Source organism: Anabas testudineus, chromosome 9 (genome assembly GCF_900324465.2).
Source record: "Anabas testudineus chromosome 9, fAnaTes1.2, whole genome shotgun sequence".
In the NCBI taxonomy this organism is placed as follows: domain Eukaryota; kingdom Metazoa; phylum Chordata; class Actinopteri; order Anabantiformes; family Anabantidae; genus Anabas; species Anabas testudineus.
This window is the reverse complement of record NC_046618.1, coordinates 27,681,682-27,709,084: the sequence shown is the minus strand read 5'-3', so window position 1 is coordinate 27,709,084 and position 27,403 is coordinate 27,681,682. Positions and strand designations below refer to the sequence as shown.

At 39.9% G+C, this 27,403-nt stretch overlaps 1 protein-coding gene across 1 annotated transcript; it reads left to right on the top strand.

Moving 5' to 3' along the window:
* Nucleotides 1–7,996: 7,996 nt before the first annotated feature.
* LOC113150878 (ubiquitin-conjugating enzyme E2 2-like) lies at nt 7,997–17,372 on the top strand. The gene is made up of 7 exons (XM_026343623.2): nt 7,997–8,349; nt 11,997–12,060; nt 12,184–12,215; nt 12,404–12,481; nt 14,477–14,582; nt 14,985–15,078; nt 16,748–17,372. The coding sequence occupies exons 1-7, from the start codon at nt 8,326–8,328 to the stop codon at nt 16,791–16,793; spliced, it is 444 nt and encodes a 147-aa protein (XP_026199408.1). The 5' UTR covers nt 7,997–8,325; the 3' UTR covers nt 16,794–17,372.
* The last annotated feature ends 10,031 nt before the right edge of the window (nt 17,373–27,403 follow it).

The window sequence follows — 27,403 nt, the reverse complement described above, 5'->3', positions numbered from 1 at the left end:
CCAGGTCCCGGACCCGGTTTTTAACGCGCGGCTGTAGATGTGCGGAGTTCAAACCCGCTTCACTGCAGCGCAGCAGCCACACGTCACCTCTCAGTTCTGCCTGAGTTCAAAACGTCCCTCACACAAGTCACCACACTGTGGTGGATGTGTTCTGACAGAGACCGAGGTTCAGGTTTGGATGGATCCAAACTCTCCGCGCAGGCCGCTCACCGCTACGCGACTGTAATACAGAACTCATCAGTAACAGAAATCTGTATTCACTTCCTCCAACCTCACAGACTTCTTCAGATTTGCGGGGATTAACTGGTTTCATGTGGAATAATCTCCTCTGTCATCCGCGTTCAGGCTGACTGACACGAGCGGCGCGTAAACTTGGCACCAATTTGCGCTTTTTTACGCACGGACATATGGCGCTGTGTTCCTCACACAGACACACACACACACACACACACAGCAGGGAAAGCTGCTAATAAGCTGCGTTTGAGTGTTTTAAGTGTTTTATTCCACTCAGCTTCAGTACGAAGCCAACAACAACAACAACAACAACAACAATAATAATAATAATAATAACAATAATAATAATAGTTGTGTGTGTGTGTGTGGGGGGGGGGGGTGATCGTGTCTCTTGATGGTTTGGGGGGGTTGACATCTCCAGCAGTCATTTCTGTTCACTTTCGTGGCGGGAGCAGAATTCCTCTAATTAAGCAAAAACTCCAGAGCAGCGCTGATTAAATATTTATCCTTCTTTAGCCGCTGCTCTTCCTCCAGGGAAACACACGTCTGGAAAAGCCTGGAAAAATATTTCTGTGCGGGAAAAGAAAAAGTCAATGAGACGCTGCAAACATGTTGGCGATGAGGAGGAAGATGATGAAGATGAAGACGGGCCGGATTAGAAAGACTCCGCTTTACAAAATGATAAATATGATTTTATCCTTTTAATCATCGCCTGGTTTTAATTTGACGTCATGATAATTATAAAATATCGAAATTATTCTATGTTATTAAATTCGAATCTTACTAGAGAGGTGATTTCTGATTTAATTCATTTTATTGTTTCATTTCATTTTCTTCTGATTCTTTTTCTGGATTTTACCGTTAAAAATTTTTTCACTTATCTTCTGCAGCCTGAAATTTAACTCGTGTAATTTATGATCCTTCCTGGAAAGTCCTTGAACTCAAATAGACCGTGCACTCACACACACAGTGACACACACACACACACACACACACACACACACACACACACACACACTGTGTACGATGAGTGTCTTTTTAAAATATTCTCTGGAACTATGGAACAATTTGGGAACACTCTGCTCTGTCTCAGGCCTTGAATCTCCACTGGATCTCTGAAGATGCTGAAAATGATCAGAACCTCTCTTAGAACTCCCAGAATCCCCATCAGAGGACCCTAAAAATACCTGTAAATACCTTAAATACTCCTAAAACCTCATGTGAAGTTTTGGAACCCATTAGAGAACCTATCAAGCACCTCATACCTCCTCGGAACTGGCAGGAACCTTTTCAGAACCTCTTGACAGCTCTCCTGAAACCACCTAAAAATTAATAGAACTTTTTTTGAACACCCTGGAAATCGCTTGAAGCACATTAAATACATTCAAGAACCCACACGCCTGAATTCTCCTCTAAATGTTCTGGAACTCCCTGAAACACCACTAGTATGTAAACTGGAACCTCTTTAATAAATCCTGGAATTTCTGCTAGATCCATCAGAACCTTCTAAAATAACTGGAATTACCTTGAATACTCCTGAAACTTTACACATAATACCAGAATGTCCTGGAAAGCCTGGATGGTTTCTGAAACCCACTGGATTTTGAAATCCAAGTGGAACCTCCCAGAGCACCTGAGAGCCTCAGGAGTCTGCTGGAACCTCCCTTGGATCTTGTAGAACTATGTGAATATTCCAAGAACCTCCCTCAGAACTCCTTCAATCCTCTTCTAAAGCATTAGAATCCACTAAAACAACCAGAACCTCCTTCAATTGTCCCTGACCTGAATCACATGCTCGTTGAAGCTACTTCAGAACCGTCCTGAAATCCTCCAGGATTCAGAGGTTTAATTAGAAATATGTTTAATTTAATTCCTTTTTAAATGACTGTAACTGTAAGAATTTCATTTTAATGTGGGCCTAGTATCAGAACGGGGTTCTCTATTAGAAGCAGAAACTTCCTACAAGGATCTTCAAGGAACTCTGTGAACAGTAGAAAGACCGAAACATCAGCAGCTGTATTTTTTATTTTACAGTTCCTAAATTAAAGAAGTGACTTGATTCATTCTTCTGAGACAGAACGGCTGAAAATAAGCCTGCAGGGTCAGGACGCCCCAACATGGACAAGTCTGGTACTGCGGGTCAGAACCACATTGTTTTTGACTTTTCTGCAGAATTACTTTGGTATTTGATTAATTTACAACCACGAACATGAAACACCAACACAGTGAATGACATTAATAATAATATAAAATAACTAGAATACAGTAAGAATGCTGGTGGTCGATTTGATTTCTCCTGCAGAAACTTCAAATTCCTAAAAATGTAACTTTGGACCTTTTGTCCTCAACTTCAAAATAAAAACACATATTCATCAACAGAGAGAGTTGGAGAGCTGCAGCAGTAAGAGTAAAATAAAGTAGAATAAAGTAGAATATCTGAAGCAGCAGTAACAGTGGTAATAATGAATAAAGTAGAATAAAGTAGAATATCTGAGGCAGCAGTAACAGTGGTGATAAAGTAGAATAAAGTAGAATGAAGTAGAATAAAGTAGAATAAAAGAGAATATCTGAAGCAGCAGTAACAGTGGTAAAAAAGTAGAATAAAGTAGAATAAAATAGAATATCTGAAGCAGCAGTAACAGTGGTGATAAAGTAGAATAAAGTAGAATGAAGTAGAATAAAGTAGAATAAAATAGAATATCTGAAGCAGCAGTAACAGTGGTAAAAAAGTAGAATAAAGTAGAATAAAGTAGAATATCTGAAGCAGCAGTAACAGTGGTAATAATGAATAAAGTAGAATAAAGTAGAATATCCGAAGCAGCAGTAACAGTGGTAATAATGAATAAAGTAGAATAAAGTAGAATATCCGAAGCAGCAGTAACAGTGGTAATAATGAATAAAGTAGAATAAAGTAGAATATCTGAAGCAGCAGTAACAGTGGTAATAAAGTAGAATAAAATAGAATATCTGAAGCAGCAGTAACAGTGGTAATAAAGTAGAATAAAATAGAATATCTGAAGCAGCAGTAACAGTGGTAATAATGAATAAAGTAGAATAAAATAGAATATCTGAAGCAGCAGTATCAGTGGTAATAATGAATAAAGTAGAATAAAGTAGAATATCTGAAGCAGCAGTAACAGTGGTAATAAAGTAGAATAAAGTAGAATAAAGTAGAATATCTGAAGCAGCAGTAACAGTGGTAAAAAAGTAGAATAAAGTAGAATAAAATAGAATATCTGAAGCAGCAGTAACAGTGGTAAAAAAGTAGAATAAAGTAGAATAAAGTAGAATATCTGAAGCAGCAGTAACAGTGGTAATAAAGTAGAATAAAGTAGAATAAAATAGAATATCTGAAGCAGCAGTAACAGTGGTAATAAAGTAGAATAAAGTAGAATAAAGTAGAATATCTGAAGCAGCAGTAACAGTGGTAAAAAAGTAGAATAAAGTAGAATAAAATAGAATATCTGAAGCAGCAGTAACAGTGGTAATATTGTCTTGTTCACTGTCAGAACAAGACAACGACCTAGTAGTAGTACTGATAGTAGTACTAGTAGTAGTATTAGTAGTAGTACTAGTAGTAGTACTGGGAGAAATTAAAATGAATCAGAGAGCGGGGGTGGGGGGGTCATTGAATATGTTAAGGTAAACAGCACCATCCAGTGGAAAGAACTGCACATTACACTTAATCCACAACACCTGGATTAAGACATTGCGTTTCTATTAAAGGCCCAATCTGGAGTTAGTAGGTAACACTATGAGGGTAAAATGTTTATTGTTAAGTATTTTCCATGAGCACTTCCTGGTTGTCATCTATCACTCAATAATGAAATAAATGATGTCACTAGACTCGTGACCATTCAACGAGCCTCTTCTTACAATTACTGCGATGGATCTCCTCTAGAAGGGTGAGTTCTCCTGGATGCAGAAGTGTGTGTGTGTGTGTGTGTTCAGTAACTTCACATAACTTGTCCCTAATCAGATGCTAAAGCTACATCCCCTACCTGTCCCCCGCATGTCCCCTCTGAGCTGGCTCACTGCTGATGGAGGATGAAGAGCAGCTTCCTGTTGTTCCTGAAACATCCGTCTGCTCATCTGAAGTGGGTTAAGTTGTATTCAACAAACTTTCACTCCGGATCCAGGTCTACACCTTCAATAAATTAACTTCTTACTGACACAATAGCAACGAACGTTTCTTCTGATCTGTGACTCCACTTGGTCTTATGAATTTTTATTTTTCTAATTCAGTTTATTTTTGCAACAATTTTTCAATTCAATTCAGTTTTTATGTGTATAGCTCCAAATCACACCAGATGTCATCTGAAGATTCTTTACAATGTTTAAGGTTTAAGACCGTACACAGTATACCTTCATACTGAATTATATAAAAAACCCAACAACCCCACTGAGCAGCACCAGGAGACAGAGGAGAGGAGCTCAGTGTATCAGTAGAGGTCCCACAGCAGACTAACCTATAGCAGCAGAACTAAGAGATGGTTCAGAGTCACCTGATCCATCTCTAACTATAAGATTTATAAAAAAGGAAAGTTTGAAGTCTAGTCTTAAATGTGGAGAGGGTGTCTGCCTCCAGAACCTGAACTGGGAGCTGGTTCCACAGGAGAGGGGCTTGGTAGCTAAAGGCTCTGCCTCCCATTCTACATTTGGAAACTCTAGGAACCACAAGTAAACCTGCAGTCTGAGAACAGAGAGTTCTGCTTGGAAGATATGGAACTATGAGGTCTTTAAGATAAGATGGAGCCTGATTATTAAGGGATTTATAAGTGAGGAGAAGAATTTTAAATTCAATTCTGAATTTAACAGGGAGCCAATGGAGAGAAGCTAACGTTGGAGAAATATGATCTCTCTTGCTAATTCCAGTCAGAACTCCGGCTGCAGCATTTTGGATTAACTGGGGGCTCTTTAATGAGTTATTGGGACATCCCATTAATAATGAATTACAATAGTCCAGTCTGGAAGTAACAAATGCATGGACCTTCAACCCAACAGGGTTGTTGTTGTTGAACCGTTAACACCAGGCGTCCTGAGATTCTGTCTGAGCTGAAGCAGAGGAAGACTGGTCCAAAGTTCCTCCTGAACGATGTTATGGTCTAATCCACAGCTACAGGAAGAGTTTGTTGAAGTTCTTGCTGCCAAAAGGTTGAACCAGTTATTAAAACACTTTTCATATGAAGGATCAGAACTGTTTGTGTTTTGTCAACTATCAGTATTGGTTTATGTTTGTGACTCTGGTGAAGGTCAGATCCCATTTCAAAGCATAAAACCAGTAAAACCGTGGCATCATCTGTTGTAATGTTGTTTCACTGCTGCTGCTGCTGCTGCTGCTGCTAAGTTAGTTTAATGAAATGTAAAAATACAGATTATAACGTTTCAGCATATTAATCAAAATATGTAATCTGTTCTGTTCAATTCACTCTGCCAGGTCAGAGATAATGTAATATCAGAATAACCTGATCCTGAAGAGACAGACTGGAAGACTCTCTGTGACCCTCACGGTGAGGACATCGATGGACTGACAGACTGCATCTCTGACTACATCAATTTCTGTGTGGACACCCAGGTACCTACAAAAACCATTTACTGCTTCCCAAACAATAAGCCCTGGGTCAGGACATCAAAGCCTGAATGACAAAAAGAAGGCATTCAGATCAGGAGACAGGGAGGCAGCGAGGAGGGTCCAGAGACTGCTGTCTGTCAAGATCAGGGAGGGGAAGGAGGCTTAGAGGAAAAAACTGGAACAACGCCTTCAACAGAACAACACCGGGGAGGTTTGGAGGGGCATGAGGACCATCACTGGCTACAAGTCCAGCAGCCAGGAGACTGTGGGGACAGTGGACCAAGCCAACGAATTAAATAATTTTTTCAATTGATTCCAGGATGACCCACAGAGCCCACTTCAGTTCACTATCCGCTCCTCAGTCCCTCCCCCACACGACTCAGCCACCACCCTAACAATCTCAGCTGAGCAGGTGAGAAGAGAGCTGAACAGGCTTCACCCCACAAAAGCAGCAGGTCCTGATGGAGTCAGCCCAAGGGTGCTGAAAGCCTGTGCTCCTCAGCTATGTGGTGTTCTCCAACACATCTTCAACCTCAGCCTGCACCTGGAGAGAGTTCCTCTAGGGTGGAAAAAGTCGTGCCTGGTTCCAGTGAATAAGACGCCACGTCCCAGAGTCCTCAATGACTTCAGACCTGTGGCTCTGACATCACACATCATGAAGGCTTTTGAGAGGCTGATCCTGGAGTCCCTCCAACCTCTGGTCAAACCCTCACTTGATCCCCTCCAGTTTTCCTATCAACCCCAAGTTGGAGTGGATGACGGCATCATACATCTGCTCCATCACACCTACACCCACCTGGACAAGCCTGGGGGCTTAGTGAGGATCATGTTTTTTGATTTCTTCAGAGCATTCAACACCATCCGGCCTGCACTGCTGGGAGAGAAATTAAAAAACATGCAGGTCAACACTCCCCTGATTTCCTGGATCATGGACTACCTCACCGACCGCCCGCAGTACATCCGCCTGCAGAACTGTGTGTCTGACACTGTGATCTGTAGCACAGGTGCTCCACAGGGGACAGTTCTGTCTCCATTCCTCTTCACCCTGTACACCTCAGACTTCAGGTACAACTCAGAGTCCTGTCATCTTCAGAAGTTCTCTGATGACTCTGCAGTTGTAGGATGTATTAAGGGTGGAGATGTCACGGAGTACCGTGGAGTGGTGGACAGTTTTGTTGACTGGTGTGGACTCAACCATCTGCAACTGAACATCAACAAAACAAAGGAGCTGGTGATGGACTTCAGGAAATCTGGGAATCCCGTGATATCTCTCTCACTATACGGGGGGGTGGAAGTCGTGACCGAGTACAAATACCTGGGAGTGTACTTGGACAACAAACTGGACTGAACTAAGAACTCATCAGCATTGTACATAAAGGCTCAGAGCCGGATGTACTTCAAGGCTCAGGTCCTTCAACGTCTGCAGCACCATGCTGATGATGTTCTATGAGTCTGTGGTTCCAGTGTCATCTTCTATGCTGTGGTCTGCTGAGGCGGCAACATGAAGGTGTCAGACACTAACAGACTGAACAGACTGATCCGGAGGGCTGGCTCTGTTCTGGGGGTGGAGCTGGACCCTCTACATGTTGTAGCTGAGAGGAGGATGCTGTCTAAACTCCTCTCAGTCCTGGACAATCCCTCCCACCCACCACACAATGTGCTGCTGGACAGAGGAGCACGTTCACCCGGAGACTGATCAACATCAAGTCCACAGAGAACCACAGGAGGTCCTTTCTACCTGAGACCACCAATCTCATTCCATCCTGGACTATAATTATTGACCCGTTTTCATTCATCTCACATATTCTGTGTATATATTAAGTTTTCTGTATTGATGTTATTCTGTATTTTTTGTTGGTGTGGATCTTTTCTTTCTGTCTGTGTTGAGAACTACTGTACCGAGGTAAAACTATTTCCCCATTAATAACGTTTTTTAAATCTTGAATCTTAAATCTCCACTGGGCTGCTGGTGGTTTTAATGACAGGACGTGAACACAGCAACGACTACAGCAGACAAAAATATAAAAATTCCTACACTGAATAAAATTTAATTAAGGTAAGAATTACATTTGACTCAACAGTGGTGACAGCATGAGGGGCCCCTGTTCCCCGGGCCCTATAGGAGCTTGGAGCCGCCGTGCTGCCTCCATGTTGTTGGTGACGGTTTGTTGTCCTGAAACAGAGTCAGAGTGAGACCTCCTGCTCCCGGTGCTTGGCAGCTGTGTGTAACGGAAGACATTTTGAGCTGCTGCGGTCGGTCCGCTCCGTTATTTGAGTGGCAGCCTGCAGGAGAGTTTCCAGTCAGACAGACTGGGTAATAGTCGGTGGATACGACGGGATTTAAAGGATATTGTTTTAGTTTAACCGGTGTAGGTGTAGCCCCGCTAGCTTAGCTTAGCGCCACAAAAGCTAGCAAAGTCCTCGATGCTAGTTAGTTAGCGTCACCTAGCTGGCCTGCCCTCCTCCTCCTCCTCCACCTCCTCCACCTCCTCGACAGCCGGTCCCTTCACACAGACACAATGGCTTTAAAACGAATTTCCAAGGTAACAACAACCATTTTTGTCACATTTCAGTCCAGGTATTTTAGCTTAAAACCGATGTCTGTGTGAACGTAGCTCGCTAGCTAGCGGCCTTAGCTTGTTCTCAACCGCTGCTGTGGATTTGACATAAAGCCGATAAATTGTTGATGTGGTTCGGTTCAAGACGTCAGCTTCGACCGGACCTTTGTACCGGTTGTCCGAGTCTTCTAGTGATATTTATCATCGGTGCTTATAAGCATTATTTAGCCGAAACCCCGTCCTGCTCGGCGGGGGTCCTCAAATCAAACAAAGGTTCAGTTTAGTGACCTGATGTTAGCTTTAGCCTCAGCCCTGACAGGCCTGACGCTTCATTTTCCCTTCTGGACATTAAAATAGCTGGTTAACCTGCCTCCGCTGCACGGACACAGTCGGTTTCCAGTTTCAGTCTCAGCTGTTCCCACCTTGAACTTTCTCTTTTAAAGTTCACAGTCAGTAAACCTGGATTTAAATGACTTTTGGCACTGGTTTCTGAGACAGTCTGGGAGCTGGTAACACTGGTAACACTGGTATCTGCAGGTCTGCAGATAATGTGAGCACTATAAAATCTTAAAACCTGTTACCTGTCAACTTGACTGCAGCATAACTTAAATGAACAAAGGTTTTAATGTTAGAGGGTTCGATTTCCTGGCATTTATCAGGTGCAGCAGGTGAGTCCTATAGGGCTCCTGCACCTCTGTCATTTGTAGTAATTAAATGTCTCCTTGTGGCAGTTTCTCCCCTCGGAGTCATTTCGCACTTCGTGGTCATCCAGAGTCCCTTTTGCCATAATGTGGCATTGCTTTGCATCTCTGCTGCTTCTTTTCATCTACTTTTTTCTTCCCTGTATTCCTTTGTGCCTCTACCTTGTTGTTTTTTGTGACTTTGTGTTGCCTGAGCCTGTTGATTTCAGCAATCCATCAATGGATCCTAACAACATTGATTGATTATTACTGCACTATGTGCCAAACACAGCTGTAAAAACCAGACAATTGATAGAAACATTAGAAAATTGTAGATTTATCTTGCCGTTTAAGAAAATGTTACACTGAATTTTCCAGACCGAATCGCATTATCGTGCAAAAAGATCATATTTTATCGCTTCAGATTCACTTCAGTGAGCACATCGCAGTTTTGTCATGTGGTACGCAGTTGAAGTGTCCTTTAAACCAGGGGTAATGTTTGCTCTTCCAGCTGCTTCTGTCACAGTCAGTGTCTGAATTCCTGACCGGCCGGATCTTAAAAAGCCTCGTTGCTGCTCCACTTTCTTCTCCCCTCCTGACTCAGTAAGACCTGAAAGATGAGCTGTGTGTGCCGGGCCCATATGTCACATACCAACAAACACAGAACCAGTTTGGCCTCAGGCTGGAAATACAAACCCCCTCGTCCTGTAAGCAGCAGTGTGTTTCTCCCCCTGCAGCTATATCCTGATCTGGCCTCCCGAGTCTTGTGTCCGTAGAACTCGCAGAGTAAAAATAGAGCTGCTGCTTACACATCAATACTGGCCTGTGTGTTTTTAATGCTGCATTCACATGGGAGCTAAAACCTCAGATTCACGGCTGAGCTGTGCTTGTTTCAGGCCAAAGTTCTGCCTAGAAAAACAGACATTGTTCCTTATAGTAACGTCTGTCTGCAGCTACTGTTGACTAATGCCATTTTTAAATATACGTTTTCTGTTTTATAATAGTTTAATGTGACGTAGAAATACAACATAATCTGAGAGATGCAACAAGCTGTTATTGTACTTATTGATTACTTTCATATTGATTTTCTGAACTGATTATTCGTTTTGTGTATTACACACAACCGAAGGTGAAATCTTCAGATGCCTTGATTTGTCAGTCACTAGTAAAAAATATTTGAGCTGAACTGTATGTACTTTTATATCAAGTTGTGTCTTTGTGTACTGACCCTTGTTCAGTCTTTTAAAAATGTCTTTAACCTGTCATAGTAGGCCTATAAAGAGCCTTCTTCTTTACTTGGTCTTTAAGCCACCAAAGTACTAGCTATAGTACATTGGTTCTGTGTTTTCTGAACCAACTTGTTTTAGCTTCTTTTATCTGCCTGATGCAGGGAACTGACAAAATGACATTCAGAGCTAGTTAAAAACCTGCTGAATGTAATTCAAAGCAGCAGACATGGAAATTACGATCCTTTGGTAAAAAAACATTGGAGTCACATGGAAAGTAAAGAAAGAAAGAAACAGGAAACATCTGGCCTCATACAGTACAGTTCTGTGTTAACATCAAGAGCATCAGTCTGCAGCCGTTGTCACATATGCACTCCAGACTATCTCCGGAGCATCAGGTCTGGGCGTTGTGCGTTCACACATGCAGCACACTGCAGAAGAAAGTCCGGGTGACATACATTCTCACATCGAGAAATAGTCTGTTTGATTTTGGCGTTCGGGGGGTGGTCGCTGTGTGTAGTGTGCAGAAGGAACAACGCAACACAAAAGGTACACTGGTATCAACTGTTTTATTTACAGTAGAGTCAAGTCATTAGAAACAATGCTTTAAGTAATCAACTCCAGTTTCCCAAAGAAAAGCACGATTCGATAAAGGAAAGCTAGTTTGCAGAAAGGACATGGCTGTCACTCGCTGTGAATACTGAGACTATTACCGGCTGTGTTCACACACAAGCTCACATTACCCAGACTTTGTACCATCAGGTCCTCTCTGAGCGGAATAACTCGGTCTTTTGCGTACCAGGTAAAGTCCGTTCAGGGGTAACAGCAGATTGGGTTTGCACCAACTACATCTACATTAAAAGCCAAGATGTTGTGGACTCAACAAGCTGCAGCCGTTTCATATTCTTTATACTTATTTGTCATAATGTAAAATTGGTCTGACATGTTTGAAGTGGTGTTTAATGTAACTCAATGGAAACATTGGCATTGCCTTTAATGGATCATTTTGCAGTTGACAGATTAAAGCCCCTTTACTTCACTGAGAAATAAACCCAGCTGATTACAGAAAGATCTAACTTGTTATTGAAGGAGGTCTAACATCTGAATTTTACAGGTTTTGCAGACTTGGGTTCAGCTCTGCCTTTGTTGAGTTATATCAGCAGCTGAAGGAAGCAGCTTGATTTGTTTATGGCAGGTGGCGTCAAACTAAAGAGAAGAGCAAATGCAAAAATCCAGAGCAGTCTGACAACAAGCTAAACCTCATGCACATATGAGATTGTTTAAACCCAAAGCTCAGACTTTGAATCACACACTGTAGGTCAGATATTCATTGACATGTGTAAACAGAGACATGTCTTTAAAGGAGTACGCTGGCAGCTGAATGGTTAAACCAACATGCAACCACAGTGTCAGCTGACTCTCCATGTTTCCTGTTGTATCTCAGCTGTCTCTTATAAAAGAACATTGTGTTATAATGCTGACATAATCACTTCATCACACCGACAGATGAAGTGGACAAAACTAAACTGATCAAACACACCATCGTCTTATCAACAGCTTGTTTCATTTTCACGTTTGGATGATAAATACATGTTGATGACTAGTGTCTACAGATGAGATTGGAGATTGATAAGAGGATGCTAACCAATCTCTGTATGTTTTATTCATTTTTACCGACATTACATGTTCCTTCCTATTTATTATTCTACTTTCTCTCCATCTCCAGGAGCTAACCGATCTGTCCAGAGATCCTCCAGCTCAGTGTTCTGCTGGGCCCGTCGGTGAAGACAGTAAGATGTTTTTTTTTTTGTTTTCTTTTCCCTTAAACATAGATGCAGACATTGAACCTGTCTGTGTGCGCCGACACAGAGGAGAAGTGCTTCACTAATTCTCTTTTTTCCACTGTTTCCCAGTGTTTCATTGGCAGGCAACTATTATGGGACCTGTAAGTATCAAACAGCTTACACTTATTTATCCTGGAAAAGTGTTCTTACTATCTGATCCTAGTTTCTGATCCTATTTACAAGATGTCTTAAATAGTTAAATCCTGATTGTTACAACAGTAAGACCAATACGAAAGGCTGTTGGTGTAAAATGTGTGACCTGTACTGTCTCTGTGTTTTCCTACTGCAGCCTGACAGTCCATATCAGGGTGGTGTATTTTTCCTGACTATTCATTTCCCTACAGATTATCCCTTCAAACCACCCAAGGTCAGTAAACTGTTTCTCAACCAGTAAACCTCCCCAGAAACATCTTTCAATCTGTAAACATTTTAAGTGATTGCAACAGCCTGTTGGTCTGTTGAGTTTGTTGATAAAATCAGTTTTTCCTCCTTTTTGTAAAAACCTAAAAAACATCTATGGATGTGATCATGCATGGAGTTGCTCAGATACATTTTCTGTGTTGCTCCACACATTTCAGCATTTACACATCGATCTATCGATCGTTAGATTTAGGTTGGGACGGGGAAACTAATGATAATGATGTTAGAAAATCTGCAGAACTGAATGCTCTGTCAGAGGTGGATGCCTGTTGGCCACTTTTATTACTTTTTTAAAAAATTACAAATGGAAAAGCAACAAACTCAAACATCGTACATATATTTTTTAATATACGACAGTCATTAACTCGAAAAGAGACAAAACAGTGAAGATTCTGAAATTTCTCCTTGTTCTTTACAGATTGTTTATTCGTTATAGTCAATTATGTCAACTTATTTCCTTATTCTAGGAGTACAGTTGAACCGAATTTTAACTGAATGATTAATTTACAGTGGCAAGAAAAACTTTGCGAACCTTTTGGAATTTCATGGTTTTCTGCATTAATTTGTCATAAAGTGTGCTCCGATCTTCATCTAAGTCACAACAATAGAAAAACACAGCTTAAAATAATAGTACACAAACATTATGTTTTCATGTTTTTATTGAAAATAACATGTAAACATTCACAGTGCAGGTTGGAAAAAGTATGTGAACCTTTGGACTTAATAACTGGATGACGCTTCTTTGGCAGCAATAACCTCAATTAAACGTTTCCTGTAGTTGCAGATCAGACCTGAACAACGATCTGAAGTAATTTTGGACCACTCCTCTTCACAAAACTGTTTCAGTGCAGCAATATTCTTGGGATGTCTGGTGTGAATGGCTCTCTTAAGATCGTTCCACAGCATTTCAATCGGGTTGAGGTCATGTCGGGTTAAGTTTTTCTTGCCACAGTAAATAGTTAAACTATCTTCCCAATATTTATCAAACATGCTTGTCTTAAGTCTAAAATAAGTAGTTTAAATAGTTTATTGGTGCAGGCATTAACCTCCTTGGTAACCAGCATTAACCTCCTCCAGCTGGCGGTTGGGAGGTTGGTCTTTCTCTGTGTGCCACAATAAATGTCTAAAAAGCCTTTGTCATCCTGCTCGACCTTGTTTCCTGTAATCGGATCACACTTATCTATGAAATTAAAGCTGAGATGCTATGAATGAAAAATGAATAACACACGGAAAACATTTAAACACAGAAAACAGTAAACACGTCTTATCCAACGGAACTTACAAGTGAGATACAAGGTACAACGCAAAAACAAGAGTAAATGTAAGGAGGTCTTGCCTAAGACTCTTTATTTGTTTCTACTTATTTAGCTTTGTCCTGTGAGACTAATTCTAAAAACAATAAATAGCTGTAAATTATTTCTCTTGTACCATTTAAAAATGACACAACATGAAAACCAGGCGAGCAGTTTTCTCTGTGGGTAAAAGGGGAAAGAATTCAGAGGCTTTACACGAACATTAGGTATAGAATAATATAACAATTTTGAGTTTCCACTGGACTGAAGCATGGTGGAGGGAGGGTCATGGGCTGGGCTGCATGGCTGATTCTGGAACAGAATCACCGATCTCACTGATGATTCAAGTCATGATGGCGGCAGCAGGATGAATTCGGAGATGGACCGAAACATTTAGTCCTATAATTTACAGAGGCATGAATCGAAACTGTGATACAAAACACACAGAACTTGACATGAGAGGGAAACGGTGGAAGGTTTGAACAAATCAGTCACCAGGCTGAAGCTGAAATTTCCGTCGTTTATTCATGTTTGGATGCCAAATACAAATAAATGGGCCTTGTCCTGTCAAAACATTTGTAGGAGCTGTGTGTTGCTGTGTGCAGATTTTCTGATCACCCTGTCTGAAAGATTGTCGTCTTTTTCCTTAGGTCGCCTTCACAACAAGAATTTATCACCCTAATATTAACAGTAATGGCAGCATCTGTTTGGATATATTGCGATCACAGTGGTCTCCAGCATTAACTATCTCTAAAGGTAAGAAACACTTTTCTTTACTAAGGCTTTGAACAACTTCTGAGCTGATGCTTCTCAGACTAGAGAAGCGACAGAATGTTTGGCAGTGGTAATTTCATGTTTATTAAGTATTTGATTAAAGAATTTCTGACCGAGCACAAGTGAATAATAAAAAACAAGAGAAGAGTAAAACGATTTGATATTTACAACTTCTTATTTCATTCATCAGTCTGTACACAGGATGATCAGAATACATCTAAAACCTGCCAAAGAAAACACGGTGGTTCTTGATTCTCGTTATTGGACTGATCAGAAGATACCATGAAAACACTTATTCATATACACTGCAGAAATATTCACCATGAGGCCGTGTAGCCACCAGGTGTGTCGTTCACTGACCTGCCGAATGTTTTCTGTCTGCAGTCCTTTTGTCCATTTGTTCTCTGTTATGTGACCCGAACCCTGACGACCCGCTAGTGCCAGAGATCGCTCGGATCTACAAAACAGACCCTGTTAGGTGAGTTCTGTTCATCAATAAAAATCCAGGAAGTATTCTATTCTGTTATGTGCTTAAAAAATAAACCACACTGTTAAAATAAATGGTTTAAATAGCTGTTCTGTACTGTGCAGGATCCGTTCAGGTTGTTGAGCATAAATAGGTGGTTTGGGGTGAAGAGGTCTTAAGTTTTCAGCAGAAACAGGGAGTCACCGCGACAACATGCAGCTCTGCAGCAGAGATAACTAGTTCAGGTTTGGGTCATGTTGGGGTCAGGTTAAGCATCATAACACACAACTGGTTTTGCTAGGCTACCAAAGCTAGCTCTTAACAGTCCACAGAGACGCAGACAGACAACTAGGTACAATGAGGGGTTGGTACCGTCTTACTAACAAAGGCTTTGTAGAACTAAACTCTTGGTCATTCTGTTAATTTCATGGAGCCGGACTGGACCGTAACAGCATGTTGACTGAGGTCTGGACACAAATCATAGACCAGCTTCTCTCAGGATTCTCTGACACACCTGTAAACGAGATGAACGTTTAGGAGTGGTTCTCTGCAGGCTGCTGCTCAGTGCGAGCTAAAGTTAATTTACTTGAACCAAACAAGTGCACATTAAAACATGAGGGTGGAGGATTTTAACCAGTGTGTCCTGCTGGTTGGTCTCAGGTATAACAGACTAGCCAGGGAGTGGACAGAGAAGTATGCCATGCTGTGAGGGTAAGAGCTGAGCACTGTCTGTTCGCTGCTTTCAAGGCTTCTGGCAGCAAAAGCATGGCTCCGAGTGTAAATGCACAATTGGAGCGTCTGTGTCGACCAGGAACCTACAGTTCTAAGAAGAACTATGTGAAACCTTTGGTGTGAAAAGTTTTCCTGCATAAACTAGAGATAAATCTTCATCTGAGTCACAAGTACAAACTCGACGTACACAACTGTTTTTATTGAACCCATCCGTTAGCACAGCTTCCTGCTTCAGCTCAGATTCTCCCCTGAGGTCATTTCACAGCATCTCTACTGGGTTCAGTTCTGGACTCTGGGAGTCATTGACATCAGCAGCTTCTTCTGAGCTTCAGCTTTCAGACAGACACCCTGAATAATCCTGTACTCTAGGATAAACCTGGGAATTCATTTGTGCTCCACATTGGCATGTGGGTCAGGTCCAGGTCCTGGTCCCACATCCCTCCGGGCTTTTTTTATCCCGTTAGTACTCGGTTCTCTTTTTCCGTAGCCATGTGTAGTGCTGCATGTTCTTCCTGAAAGATTCCAACCCCTGGCTGCTCGTGAGTTTGAGTGTTTTTAGAAGTCAGTGTCTCGGATCCGCACAGGATCAACTCCTGATTCCTTTCATTGGAATCAGGATCCTAGAGGTTCATTCTTTTTTCCACTGGTTCAGTAAAGGTGGCTCTTCGTGTTGTTATCTTCAGCACATTGTGTTTGTCTAAACTGTGACGTTGATGAAGATCACATGTCATTTTTTGACCTGTAGACACCAGATCATTCCAAGGTTCACATACTTTTTCATGTTCATGTATCTTAAATAATATTAAAACATCTAAAAGTCTATTGACAATGTCATTGTCAGCTAACTAGCAGGTTTTATACGAGTACTCGGTGTGTGTACAGGCATGGCATGGTTATCAGATCTGTTACCAGCCAGTGATACTGACCCACCTCTGTCTTACACCTGCAGGTACAACAAGACAGCTCAGGACTGGACTCAGAAATACGCCATGTGATCCACCTTCTCTTCACTTACTGCTGGAAATAAACTGATTTATTTTATTTTTTTGTTCATGTGGCCTCTCATCAGCAATTTGTTCACATTATTTTGTCCCATTACAACTTGAACGCTTTTAAATCTTTCATTTGCCCTTTTCTCTGCTTTCTGAAGGGCTGCGAAACAAAAACCACAAACCAGAGTGGATTCACTGTTAAACTGAGGAGAGAACTGTTACAGTAAATAATGTGTGTGTGTGTGTGTGTGTGTGTATATATATATATATATATATATATATATATATATATATATATATATATATACACACACACATTAGTAAATTAATGCATGTCAGTGATTGGTTCATGTGCTGCTCAGAACAGATTTGTCCACTTTTAAAAAAGAAACAGCTGTTTTTGGTTCATTCTGTTGTTTCTGTTTTTAGAAGAGAGAGCCGTTAGTTCATCCATCATCCACAACACTGTTCTCCTCTTTTTGCACTGAAGACGAAACTCAAAGCTCTCGACGGCTGATTGATCAACTAATAGCTCTGTGATGGTTTTGTTTTCTTCAATAAAGTCGAACAAATTGCAGATTTCGCTGTGTCTGCATCTTATGTCTGTGCGATCGGTACGTTTGTTGGACCACCTGGAATATCTGGAATACCTTAGACGTTTAACTTATCTTGGACAAGATACATTCATCTGCTGCTTTGGAATTTTCTAGTATTAAAACCAGCAGCAGTGTTAAGTGAAGTACATTTATTTAGTTATGTATAGTTCTCAGCAGAAAACACAGATGTGTTGTTTCTGGTACGTAAGGGGTTAAAATCGCTCCACATCAATGAGTACTTTTACTTAGGGTTATACCGTCAAGTACTTTCTGATAGTTATACTTCTACACTTTGGCACACTTGCTGATGTAAAGTGTCCACTGAAATACATTTACTGAAATACATTTACTGCAGTAGTTTGAAAGTCTTACTGCAGCTCTTCCTGTCCTTTCTGCCGGATGACTCTGTCTCTCTGACATCTCTGCCTGGATGAGAAAAAGACACCTTCAACTTAACATTCCCAAGACTGAAGTCCAATTCTTCCCTGCCAGACCTTCAACTCAACACAACATCAGCATTAACATTGGATCTGCGGTGATTGTCCCCCGCTAAGACGGCCAGAAACCTGGGGGTCATCATTGATGATCAGCTGATAGTGGAAAGCTGATCTTTTCTGCTGTGGACAAACCAAAACCAGTTCTGCAGACCAGGAGGTGGCGCTAACAACCGGCTTCACAAGCCACTGACCTGCAGCAGGTGAGTTCTTCACACTGAACAGGTGATGGGAGAATGTTCACACTCATGCTTTCATGCACTTCGACTCAGACCCCTCAAATTTACTGTTATTAATAATTAAAATGCTGTTTAGTAGATGTAGGTTTGATGTGAGCGTGGGCTTGTTTATATACTGGATGGATATTTTATAGTAAAAAGTTCTATTATTACAGTTGTATACAATATACTACCACTATCATACTAGTATCTGTATAATATACTACCACTATCATACTAGTGTCGGTGTAATATACTACCACTATCATACTAGTATCTGTATAATATACTACCACTATCATACTAGTGTCGGTGTAATATACTACCACTATCATACTAGTGTCGGTGTAATATACTACCACTATCATACTAGTGTCGGTGTAATATACTACCACTATCATACTAGTGTCTGTATAATATACTACCACTATCATACTAGTATCTGTGTAATATACTACCACTATCATACTAGTGTCGGTGTAATATACTACCACTATCATACTAGTGTCGGTGTAATATACTACCACTATCATACTAGTATCTGTGTAATATACTACCACTATCATACTAGTGTCTGTGTAATATACTACCACTATCATACTAGTGTCTGTATAATATACTACCACTATCATACTAGTGTCGGTGTAATATACTACCACTATCATACTAGTATCTGTATAATATACTACCACTATCATACTAGTGTCGGTGTAATATACTACCACTATCATACTAGTATCTGTGTAATATACTACCACTATCATACTAGTGTCTGTATAATATACTACCACTATCATACTAGTGTCGGTATAATATACTACCACTATCATACTAGTATCTGTATAATATATTACTACTATCATACTAGTGTCGGTGTAATATACTACCACTATCATACTAGTATCTGTATTATATACTACCACTATCATACTAGTGTCGGTGTAATATACTACCACTATCATACTAGTGTCTGTATAATATACTACCACTATCATACTAGTGTCGGTATAATATACTACCACTATCATACTAGTATCTGTGTAATATACTACCACTATCATACTAGTGTCTGTGTAATATACTACCACTATCATACTAGTATCTGTGTAATATACTACCACTATCATACTAGTATCTGTGTAATATACTACCACTATCATACTAGTGTCGGTGTAATATACTACCACTATCATACTAGTATCTGTATAATATACTACCACTATCATACTAGTATCTGTATAATATACTACCACTATCATACTAGTGTCTGTGTAATATACTACCACTATCATACTAGTATCTGTATAATATACTACCACTATCATACTAGTATCTGTATAATATACTACCACTATCATACTAGTGTCTGTGTAATATACTACCACTATCATACTAGTATACTACCTATCATACTAGTATCTGTGTAATATACTACCACTATCATACTAGTGTCGGTGTAATATACTACCACTATCATACTAGTATCTGTATAATATACTACCACTATCATACTAGTGTCTGTGTAATATACTACCACTATCATACTAGTGTCTGTGTAATATACTACCACTATCATACTAGTGTCTGTGTAATATACTACCACTATCATACTAGTATCTGTATAATATACTACCACTATCATACTAGTGTCTGTGTAATATACTACCACTATCATACTAGTATCTGTGTAATATACTACCACTATCATACTAGTGTCTGTGTAATATACTACCACTATCATACTAGTGTCTGTGTAATATACTACCACTATCATACTAGTGTCTGTGTAATATACTACCACTATCATACTAGTATCTGTATAATATACTACCACTATCATACTAGTGTCGGTGTAATATACTACCACTATCATACTAGTGTCGGTGTAATATACTACCACTATCATACTAGTGTCGGTGTAATATACTACCACTATCATATTAGTGTCGGTGTAATATACTACCACTATCATACTAGTATCTGTATAATATACTACCACTATCATACTAGTGTCTGTGTAATATACTACCACTATCATACTAGTGTCTGTGTAATATACTACCACTATCATACTAGTATCTGTATAATATACTACCACTATCATACTAGTGTCTGTGTAATATACTACCACTATCATACTAGTATCTGTGTAATATACTACCACTATCATACTAGTGTCGGTGTAATATACTACCACTATCATACTAGTGTCTGTGTAATATACTACCACTATCATACTAGTATCTGTATAATATACTACCACTATCATACTAGTGTCGGTGTAATATACTACCACTATCATACTAGTGTCGGTGTAATATACTACCACTATCATACTAGTGTCGGTGTAATATACTACCACTATCATACTAGTGTCGGTGTAATATACTACCACTATCATACTAGTATCTGTATAATATACTACCACTATCATACTAGTGTCTGTGTAATATACTACCACTATCATACTAGTGTCTGTGTAATATACTACCACTATCATACTAGTATCTGTATAATATACTACCACTATCATACTAGTGTCTGTGTAATATACTACCACTATCATACTAGTATCTGTGTAATATACTACCACTATCATACTAGTGTCGGTGTAATATACTACCACTATCATACTAGTGTCTGTGTAATATACTACCACTATCATACTAGTGTCTGTGTAATATACTACCACTATCATACTAGTATCTGTGTAATATACTACCACTATCATATTAGTGTCGGTGTAATATACTACCACTATCATACTAGTATCTGTGTAATATACTACCACTATCATATTAGTGTCGGTGTAATATACTACCACTATCATACTAGTATCTGTATAATATACTACCACTATCATACTAGTGTCTGTGTAATATACTACCACTATCATACTAGTATCTGTGTAATATACTACCACTATCATACTAGTATCTGTGTAATATACTACCACTATCATACTAGTGTCTGTGTAATATACTACCACTATCATACTAGTGTCTGTGTAATATACTACCACTATCATACTAGTATCTGTGTAATATACTACCACTATCATACTAGTATCTGTGTAATATACTACCACTATCATACTAGTGTCTGTGTAATATACTACCACTATCATACTAGTATCTGTGTAATATACTACCACTATCATACTAGTATCTGTGTAATATACTACCACTATCATACTAGTGTCGGTGTAATATACTACCACTATCATACTAGTGTCTGTGTAATATACTACCACTATCATACTAGTATCTGTATAATATACTACCACTATCATACTAGTGTCTGTGTAATATACTACCACTATCATACTAGTATCTGTGTAATATACTACCACTATCATACTAGTATCTGTGTAATATACTACCACTATCATACTAGTGTCTGTGTAATATACTACCACTATCATACTAGTGTCTGTGTAATATACTACCACTATCATACTAGTATCTGTGTAATATACTACCACTATCATACTAGTATCTGTGTAATATACTACCACTATCATACTAGTGTCTGTGTAATATACTACCACTATCATACTAGTGTCTGTGTAATATACTACCACTATCATACTAGTATCGGTGTAATATACTACCACTATCATACTAGTGTCTGTATAATATACTACCACTATCATACTAGTATCGGTGTAATATACTACCACTATCATACTAGTATCTGTGTAATATACTACCACTATCATACTAGTATCTGTGTAATATACTACCACTATCATACTAGTGTCTGTGTAATATACTACCACTATCATACTAGTGTCTGTGTAATATACTACCACTATCATACTAGTATCTGTGTAATCTAGCCATAGGGGTTGCAAGCCAGTGATTTCTGTGCCAGTCCCAAGCCCGGATAAATAGAGAGCGTTGCGTCAGGAAGGGCATCCGGCGTAAAAATTGCCAAAATAACCATGCGAATCATCCACAAGACTTTCATACCGGATCGGTCGAGGCCCGGGTTAACAACGACCGCCACCGATGCTGTTAACCTACAGGGTCTCGGTGGAAATTTGACTACTGTTGGTCGAAGAAAGAGGAGGGGCAGAAGGGTTTGTGGTCAGAGAGAGAAGGGTAAGGCAGAAGCATAGGTTTGAGAATACAGACTCTTAACGTTGGCACAATGACAGGGAAAGGCAGAGAGCTGGCAGACATGATGGAGAGAAGGAAGGTAGATGTACTGTGTGTGCAGGAGACAAGGTGGAAGGGCAGCAAGGCACGTAGTATCGGAGGAGGATACAAACTGTTCTACCATGGTGTGGATAGGAAGAGAAACGAGGTAGGAGTGATCCTGAAGGGGGAGTTTGTAAACAATGTTCTAGAGGTGAAAAGAGTCTCAGACAGGGTGATGAGCCTAAAGCTAGAAATTGAAGGGGTGATGGTGAATGTAGTCAGTGGGTATGCGCCACAGGTTGGCTGTGAGTTAGAAGAGAAGGAGAGATTCTGGAGTGAGTTTGATGAGGTCATAGAGAGTATCCCCAGAGGAGAGAGAGTTGTTGTTGGAGCAGACTTCAATGGGCATGTTGGTGAGGGCAACAGAGGTGATGAGGAGGTGATGGGCAGGTTTGGTGTGAAGGAAAGGAATCTGGAAGGACAGATGGTGGTGGACTTTGCTAAGAGGATGGAAATGGCTGTAGTCAACACTTACTTCCAGAAGCGAGAGGAACACAGAGTGACATACAGAAGTGGAGGTAGGAGTACGCAGGTGGACTACATCCTATGTAGACGAGGTCATTTGAGAGAGGTTAGTGACTGCAAAGTGGTACTAGGAGAGAGTGTAGCCAGACAGCACCGCATGGTGGTGTGTAAGATGACTCTGGAGGTCAGGAAGAAGAAGAGAGGGAAGACAGAAAAGAAGACCAAGTGGTGGAAGTTAAAGAATGAAGAAACTTGTGAGGAATTCAGACAGAAGTTGAGACAGGTTCTGGGTGGTCAGGATGAGCTTCCAGATGACTGGGAAACCACAGCAGAGGTTATCAGGGAAACAGGTAGGAAGGTGCTAGGTGTGTCATCTGGAAAGAGGAAAGAAGGTAAAGACACTTGGTGGTGGAATGAGGAAGTACATGCATCCAGAGGAAGAGGTTGGCTAGAAGGAAGTGGGATGTAGAAAGGACTGAGGAAAATGCCAGGGAAAGAAGGGAGGAAGATGTGGATGTTGTGGAGCAGGAAATAGAGATTGGAAAGGATGAGGTCAGGAAGGCTCTGAAAAGGATGAAGAGTGGAAAGGCTGTTGGTCCTGATGACGTACCTGTGGAGGTGTGGAAGTGCTTAGGAGAGACAGCAGTGGAGTTTTTAACCAGTTTGTTCAATAGGATTCTAGAGAGTGAGAAGATGCCTGAGGAATGGAGGAGAAGCGTTCTGGTTCCGATCTTTAAGAACAAGGGTGACACGCAGAACTGCAGCAACTACAGAGGAATAAAGTTGATGAGCCACACAATGAAGCTGTGGGAAAGAGTAGTGGAAGCCAGGCTTAGGAAGAAGGTGGAGATTTGTGAGCAGCAGTATGGTTTCATGCCCCGTAAGAGCACCACTGATGCTGTTTTTGCTTTGAGAATGTTGATGGAAAAGTACAGAGATGGTCAGAAGGAGCTGCATTGTGTCTTTGTAGATTTAGAGAAGGCGTATGACAGGGTGCCGAGGGAGGAGCTGTGGTACTGTATGAGGTCGTCGGGAGTGGCAGAGAAGTACGTCAGACTAGTTCAGGACATGTATGAGAGAAGTATGACGGTGGTGAGATGTGCTGTAGGTCAGACAGAGGAGTTCAAGGTGGAGGTGGGACTACACCAAGGATCAGCTTTGAGTCCCTTCTTGTTTGCTATGCTGATGGACAGGCTGAAAGATGAGGTCAGACAGGAATCTCCCTGGACAATGATGTTTGCGGGTGACATTGTGATTTGCAGTGAGAGTAGAGAGCAGGTGGAGGAACAGCTGGAGAGGTGGAGGTTTGCTCTGGAAAGAAGAAGCATGAAGGTCAGTCGTAGTAAGACAGAATACATGTGTCTGAACGAGAGGGATCCAGGTAGAAGCGTTAGGTTACAGGGGGCTGAGGTGAAGAAGGTGCAGGAGTTTAAGTACTTGGGGTCAACAGTTCAGTGTGATGGGGAGTGTGGAAAAGAGGTGAAGAGGAGAGTGCAGGCAGGTTGGAGCGGGTGGAGGAAAGTGTCAGGAGTGTTGTGTGACAGAAGAGTGTCAGCAAGACTCAAAGGAAAGGTGTACAAGACAGTGGTGAGACCAGCTCTGCTCTATGGGTTAGAGACGGTAGCAGTGAGACAGAGACAAGAGGCTGAGATGGAGGTAGCAGAGATGAAGATGTTGAGGTTCTCCTTAGGAGTGACCAGGTTAGACAGAATAAGGAACGAGTACATCAGAGGGACGGCTCACGTTGCCTGTGTTAGCGACAAAGTCAGAGAGGCCAGACTGAGATGGTTCGGACATGTTCAGAGGAGGGATAGTGAGTATATTGGTAGAAGGATGTTGGAGATGGAGCTGCCAGGCAGGAGGGCAAGAGGACGACCAAAGAGGAGATATATGGATGTTATAACAGAGGACATGAGGTTGGCTAATGTTAGGGTAGAAGATGTTCATGATAGAGTGAGGTGGAAAAGGATGATTCGCTGTGGCGACCCCTGATGGGAAAAGAGAAGAAGAAAGATCATACTAGTATCTGTGTAATATACTACCACTATCATACTAGTATCTGTGTAATATACTACCACTATCATACTAGTATCTGTGTAATATACTACCACTATCATACTAGTGTCTGTGTAATATACTACCACTATCATACTAGTGTCTGTGTAATATACTACCACTATCATACTAGTGTCGGTATAATATACTACCACTATCATACTAGTGTCGGTGTAATATACTACCACTATCATACTAGTGTCTGTGTAATATACTACCACTATCATACTAGTATCTGTGTAATATACTACCACTATCATACTAGTATCTGTGTAATATACTACCACTATCATACTAGTATCTGTGTAATATACTACCACTATCATACTAGTGTCGGTGTAATATACTACCACTATCATACTAGTGTCGGTGTAATATACTACCACTATCATACTAGTATCTGTGTAATATACTACCACTATCATACTAGTATCTGTGTAATATACTACCACTATCATACTAGTGTCTGTGTAATATACTACCACTATCATACTAGTATCTGTGTAATATACTACCACTATCATACTAGTATCTGTGTAATATACTACCACTATCATACTAGTATCTGTGTAATATACTACCACTATCATACTAGTATCTGTGTAATATACTACCACTATCATACTAGTGTCGGTGTAATATACTACCACTATCATACTAGTGTCGGTGTAATATACTACCACTATCATACAGTATCTGTGTAATATACTACCACTATCATACTAGTATCTGTGTAATATACTACCACTATCATACTAGTATCTGTGTAATATACTACCACTATCATACTAGTGTCTGTATAATATACTACCACTATCATACTAGTATCTGTGTAATATACTACCACTATCATACTAGTGTCGGTGTAATATACTACCACTATCATACTAGTGTCGGTGTAATATACTACCACTATCATACTAGTATCTGTGTAATATACTACCACTATCATACTAGTATCTGTGTAATATACTACCACTATCATACTAGTGTCGGTGTAATATACTACCACTATCATACTAGTGTCGGTGTAATATACTACCACGATCATACTAGTATCTGTGTAATATACTACCACTATCATACTAGTATCCTGTGTAATATACTACCACTATCATACTAGTATCTGTGTAATATACTACCACTATCATACTAGTGTCGGTGTAATATACTACCACTATCATACTAGTGTCGGTGTAATATACTACCACTATCATACTAGTATCTGTGTAATATACTACCACTATCATACTAGTATCTGGTAATATACTACCAACTATCATACTAGTATCTTTGTTAATATACTACCACTATCATACTAGTGTCGGTGTGTAATATACTACCACTATCATACTAGTATCTGTGTAATATACTACCACTATCATACTAGTGTCTGTATAATATACTACCACTATCATACTAGTATCTGTGTAATATACTACCACTATCATACTAGTGTCGGTGTAATATATACCACTATCATACTAGTATCGTGTAATATACTACCACTATCATACTAGTATCTGTGTAATATACTACCAACTATCATACTAGTGTCTGTAAATATACTACCACTATCATACTAGTATCTGTATATATACTACCACTATCATACTAGATCTGTGTAATATACTACCACTATCATACTAGTTCTGTATAATATACTACCACTATCATACTAGTATCTGTGTTAATTAATACTACCACTATCATACTAGTGTCTGTATAATATACTACCACTATCATACTAGTATCTGTGTAATATACTACCACTATCATACTAGTGTCGGTGTAATATACTACCACTATCATACTAGTGTCTGTGTAATATACTACCACTATCATACTAGTATCTGTGTAATATACTACCACTATCATACTAGTGTCGGTGTAATATACTACCACTATCATACTAGTGTCTGTGTAATATACTACCACTATCATACTAGTATCTGTGTAACATACTACCACTATCATACTAGTGTCGGTATAATATACTACCACTATCATACCAGTGTCTGTGTAATATACTACCACTATCATACTAGTGTCTGTATAATATACTACCACTATCATACCAGTGTCTGTGTAATATACTACCACTATCATACCAGTGTCGGTGTAATATACTACCACTATCATACTAGTGTCGGTGTAATATACTACCACTATCATACTAGTGTCTGTGTAATATAGTACCACTATCATACTAGTGTCTGTGTAATATACTACCACTATCATACTAGTATCTGTGTAATATACTACCACTATCATACTAGTGTCTGTGTAATATACTACCACTATCATACTAGTATCTGTGTAATATACTACCACTATCATACTAGTGTCTGTGTAATATACTACCACTATCATACTAGTATCTGTGTAATATACTACCACTATCATACTAGTATCTGTATAATATACTACCACTATCATACTAGTATCTGTGTAATATACTACTACTATCAAAACATTAAGTACTATTTTGAGGTTTTTATTTCCATCTTGTGTGCTTACTCCACATTTATTTGAGCTTTAGTTACTTCTCAGATTCAGATAAATCAGGTTAACGTGGGC